We start from the raw sequence: 5,055 nt of genomic DNA, 5'->3' as shown, positions 1-5,055 counted from the left end.
GGTGGGTTAAACCCTCTATCACATGGTCATGCCAACGAATGTTGGGGGACTAGGGTTTGCTACCCTCGTCATTAGCACACAAACACCTATAGAGAAAAGGGACCTACCGTTAACTTAATAGTAGCAAATCAAATTCTTTGTGTGGTAACATAAAGAAGGGAGGCAATTCCTTTGCAATGTCAAAGGGTTTCCAGTAGCCAATCATATATAACACATTTTCTTCAACATTCAAGATTCTCTCTTTCCATAACATGTCTTGAAAAAACTATTAGGAAACAAAAATTGCAGGCTACCCTGACAACTCCCGATGCCACCCACCTCTAAGAGAAGGGTCATGCCTTGACTTAGACTACCTACTGACTTAAATGAACAATTTTTATATTCTTACATACAAAAAGAACAATAGTCATTACACACACACATACAAAGTCTCTCTCTCTCTCTCTCTCTCTCTCTCTCTCTCTCTCTCTCTCTCTCTCCTACAAAGAATTCAATCATTACCATCCTTTTTGCATTCTTCAGTGCAACATAGATAGGTGCATAACTTAGGTCGGTTTTGCATCTGCCAACACATCTTGAGCATACATGGAAGTTTGGTGAAATGTCACATGCACTATGATCTAAATACCAATCGACGTAACAATTTTTTTAATGCATAACTCTCACCCATCACTCCATGGGAGTAGACACTTTGTAAAGGAGCATTTGAACCAATCAATTTGTACAAATGCACCTCAACCACATTCAAACAAGCCAATAGGAAACAATTGGGCTTCACTAGTCTTTTTAAAATCTTAGATTCATTTGGTCAAGTGTGAATCAACAATTCCCCTTTAATCAGGCATTCGGAGAAGTATGTACCAAGCCTAACATGTGAACATGCATGTATTTGCACTGACACATGTAAGCACAAAGGAAGAATCTTGTACACTTAGGGAGGTACATAACTCATGGGGACAGGAGTGAGGTAAGAGTCTTCCATAAAGAGTGCACCTTCCAAGATTTGGTTTGAAATAAGAATTGTTGGGCACAAGGAGTTGGATGATTGTCATTCCAATAGAAACAAAGAGAGGAGTTAGGACAGCACAAGAAAGTGGGGTTGAATGTGCCAAGTCACCTCTCAGGCTCTTACCTCTTTGTGTGTATTGTGAAAATGAGACATGCAAAAACAAGGCTCCTTTTCATCACATATAAAATGAAGAGCCCAAACAACCAGCCCTTTGCAGCGAGCTCATAGGCAAAGCCTTGTAAACTTTGGCTCTCCCTTTCCTCATCTTCAGAGAAGTTACCTGAGTCTTGTAAAACTTCTGCTCTCCCTAGAGAGGTTGCCACAGCAAGCTCATAGGCAAAGTCCTGCAAACTTTTTACTTTCCCCTTCTTCTTCAGAGAGGTTTCCACAGTGTGCAGCAAACCATGGCTTCCATGGGCCACTTAACATTGAGAAGTCCCAGCAGCAAATGCAGTCCCAACCTCCACCTACTGCAACATGGCTTAGTCAAGAGAACTGCCCAGAGCATCACATCCACAGTCGACAGCCGGGTTCACGTCTGCCGCGGTATAAGATCTTGTGCTGATCAAGACAAAGGCTCCTCTCCTAGCCCAGCTTCTCCTTCACTGGAGCTCAAAACACCTCCTTCAGTAGAACTCAAAACAGCTCGAGATAGTCAGTCCTCCTCATCTGGCTCCTTCTACACCAGTATGGAGGACAACAACCTGGGCTATTGGAACATCTACAAGGGGCTGGAGAAGGTGCAAGACTCCACAACCAAAGGGTGGTTGAATGAGCAAGGCCAAGAAGACCCTTTACTAACCGCTCATCTCCTCCTGATTGCTAACCTGGCCCTTGACAGAGCCCAAATGCATGACACCATAGGCAAACAGAGAGACAACTGGAACAAACTCTTCCAAAGCTCCCTCATGACCTTTATGATGACATCCACGCTGCTTGCTGCCCTCAATGCTCACTCCCCGGGCCTCGGCTTCAGCCTGCCCGCCTTCCTCATGGACGCCGTCTCCGCCTGCGTGATGATGGGGATCAACCGCTTCCAACCGTCGCAGCTGGCCGAGGAGCAGCGCACGGCGAGGCGGCTGTGCCAGAAGCTGAGCAGCGACATCGAGCTGGCGCTGCGGATCGCGCCACAGCTGCGGCAGGACGCACGGGCGTTCCTGGGCGAGGTGGAGGGGAGGCTTCTGGCGATCGACAGGGCGTACCCGCTGCCGCTGACGCCGGTGGTGGTGGAGAAGTTCCCGGCAGAAGTGGAGGCGGCGGTGGTGAGCGGGCGGGTGGACATGTCGGCACCGGAGGTGCATGCATCAGGGAATGGGTGGGATGGAGAGATGTCTCAGAATCTGAGGGAGCTGGGGGATATGATGCACGAGTCTGACTCTGAGGCATACAAGCGGTGGGCCCGGAGGGTGGAGGACATCAACAGGATCTGTGCTGTGGGGGCACCGCTGTGTGCCATGGTGGGAGCTCTGATGAATGGCTATGATGGGCTCCAGGGGCTGGGCCTGTGGGGTCAAGGGGGGATCAATTTAGGTTTGTGGGCGGCCATGGCCAGCACTGCGGCTGCATTTGCGAGCAGTTTCTCGCATGATGCGCAATTGGGGATGATCTTCGAGCTGTACAGGAGCTCTCTAGGGTTCTTCGCAGAGACAGAGGCCTCCATACACAGGATGATCCGGCTGCCTGTCGAGAAGCGAGAGAATGGGCAGCTCTTCAGGTACCGCGTGGCTTACGAGCTTGGGCGCAAGCCCCAGGACTTGCCCCTCGTGCCTTCCACTGAGAAGACAGCAGGCAGCCTCTTCTAACCGTCTTTTCTAGTTAATAGTCTCTCGTTTTCTAAGTGTCTTCTAGTGAGAGAGTCGAACTCTCAGTCAGAGTGCATGTTTGCTTGTGACAATGTGATGGCACTACCAATTTTGATCAATGGCATATTTACTCGTGATTCATTACTAGTTTTGATGTGAGATCAGCTCACTCACAGAGAGCTCTTATAAAGGGTGCATGTTTGCTTCTAACACTGTTATGGCACTGCTAGTTTTGATCAATAACATGTTTACCTGTGATTCACTACTAGTTTTGATGTAAGAATGTACAAATGCCACACTTTCTTTTCGGTCATTTTGAACCTTTGTGTCCCACCTATGAGGTGTCTCTACAAATGTAAGCCTCATTGTATGTATGACCTTCATTAGATTGAGTATGTGGGAATATCTAAGATTGTAGCCCTCTTTGTTTGTATGAGCTTCATATGATTGGTCTATATAAGCTTCATATGATTTTGTGAGTGGGAATGCATTGTATTTTGCCCTGCACAAGTATTGAAGATTTTTTATACATTTACCATTTTTGCCTCTGATGTGCTAAATGTTGTTAGAAAACCTTATAGATGTTTTCTCTGATCTTGTATTAATAGACATGAAGAGTTCGCATCTAATCAAATGTATTCGGTTTTTTCTTTTCTTATTCCCATTGTATAGAAGGACATCAAAAGTGCATGTCTAATCAAATGTACTAGCATGATATAATCATCCACCCTCAAAAGTTCTCATTATCTTTCAAAGAGCGGTCCTAATCAAATGCTACAAGCTTGATATAATGATCCACCCACAACAATTTTGAGAAAGGTAAAAACAGACTTTAAATAGGGTTGAGTAAGAACAAATTAGGTTATTATTATGAGGTTTAGATTCAAAAAGGTAGGCTTATTCTTGTTTTCAAAATGGTGAGGGTGAGCATTGACTTTTAGGGTAGATTCTTATACAATGGTGCGGTGACAAGGTGGTGAAGGTCCCAATAAAATTACTCACTATTAACCTCAATTAAGTGGTCCACTTTGTCTTAACATATATGGATATCTTGCTTTTTGAGAGAGAAGAGTTTATCTTTAAAAATTAAAGAAAAAGGGTATATTCTCTCTCTCTCTCTCTCTCTCTCTCTCTCTCTCTCTCTCTCTCTCTCTCTCTCTCTCTCTCTCTCTCTCTCTCTCTCTCTCTCTCTCTCTCTCTCTCTCTCTCTCGTGTAGAAAAAAAGGGCAATGCTCTTGCACGTAATAGTGCCCCCTTATTTGCATTTAGAGGAGTGTCATGTCTAGCTACTTAACTAGACTCTCAAAGTAAAGGTAATTCCAGTTTTAGGACAAAGACAAAAGGCCATGCCACATCACCTAAACTTAAGGGTATCTTACTTCTAGAAAGTCTTGCAATATGTGGTGTGGGCTTACTTTTATAATTCAAAATTAGTGGAATATTCTTAATTTTCTAAAAAGTGGGCATGTGTGCACTGATTGAAGATTTTTGTCCCAACAACCTCCACAATCAATTACATTAAGATCAATATTCTCAGTGACACATCAATAATCTTAAAGCCTAGAGTATTAGTGGAAATCCTTGTGATTAAGATTACCAATGCACGAACTTTGCTTTAGCACTTGGTTTCATGAGAGTCTCTCCATGGGGCCTCATTTGATTGTGCCAGTTCAAGTTGGGCTAGAAGGGAAGGGGGCTATCACTGAGATATTGAGAGCATAGGGGAGAATGTTAGCTTGGAAAGATCAACTGATGTAGGAGCATAGAGGAAGCACAAAAGAGAGTACTCTCTAGATGTCAACATAGTCACATTGTTGGCATGAAGCACATAGAAGCTCATATACATCAAAACTCATGAAGATTACACTTTATGAATGGACCCATAGTGTGTTGCTAACATCATTTTAGCCAATGTTAAGAAGTCTAGGGAAGAAAAAAAGGATGGAGCAAAGGTTATTCTTGGTCCTCAAAAATTGTGTGATAGTATTCTTAAGTTTTATATATAGAGGCATTTTCCCTTAAATGACTTCTTCTTAAGGAGGTCCCTAACCATGTGGATTTTTTTGTACTTAGAATACATAAAATGTATCCTTCTTTGGGCTATTGCTTTCTTTGCATGATTGGCATGCTTTTTGACCTTCCATGTTTCAACTTCTAGCTAAATAAATTACTAGGTGCTCTACGCCTGGATTCTCTTGGCTTTGCACCAATGTTCTCTTGATGCTTCACACTAGTATTTACTTG

At 43.8% G+C, this 5,055-nt stretch overlaps 1 protein-coding gene across 1 annotated transcript; it reads left to right on the top strand.

Moving 5' to 3' along the window:
* The first annotated feature begins 879 nt into the window (after positions 1-879).
* LOC148029768 (putative F-box protein At4g22030) lies at positions 880-3,321 on the top strand. Its single transcript, XM_087686092.1, has one exon. It carries the CDS (start codon positions 1,414-1,416, stop codon positions 2,809-2,811), a length of 1,398 nt encoding a protein of 465 aa, XP_087542218.1. The 5' UTR covers positions 880-1,413; the 3' UTR covers positions 2,812-3,321.
* The last annotated feature ends 1,734 nt before the right edge of the window (positions 3,322-5,055 follow it).

The sequence above is a fragment of the Lygodium microphyllum genome, chromosome 10, assembly GCF_053477565.2.
Source record: "Lygodium microphyllum isolate KBCC chromosome 10, Lygodium_microphyllum_v1.1.10, whole genome shotgun sequence".
NCBI lineage: Eukaryota > Viridiplantae > Streptophyta > Polypodiopsida > Schizaeales > Lygodiaceae > Lygodium > Lygodium microphyllum.
Note: the sequence above shows the minus strand (reverse complement) of the source record. Positions and strands in the feature narration are given on the sequence as shown.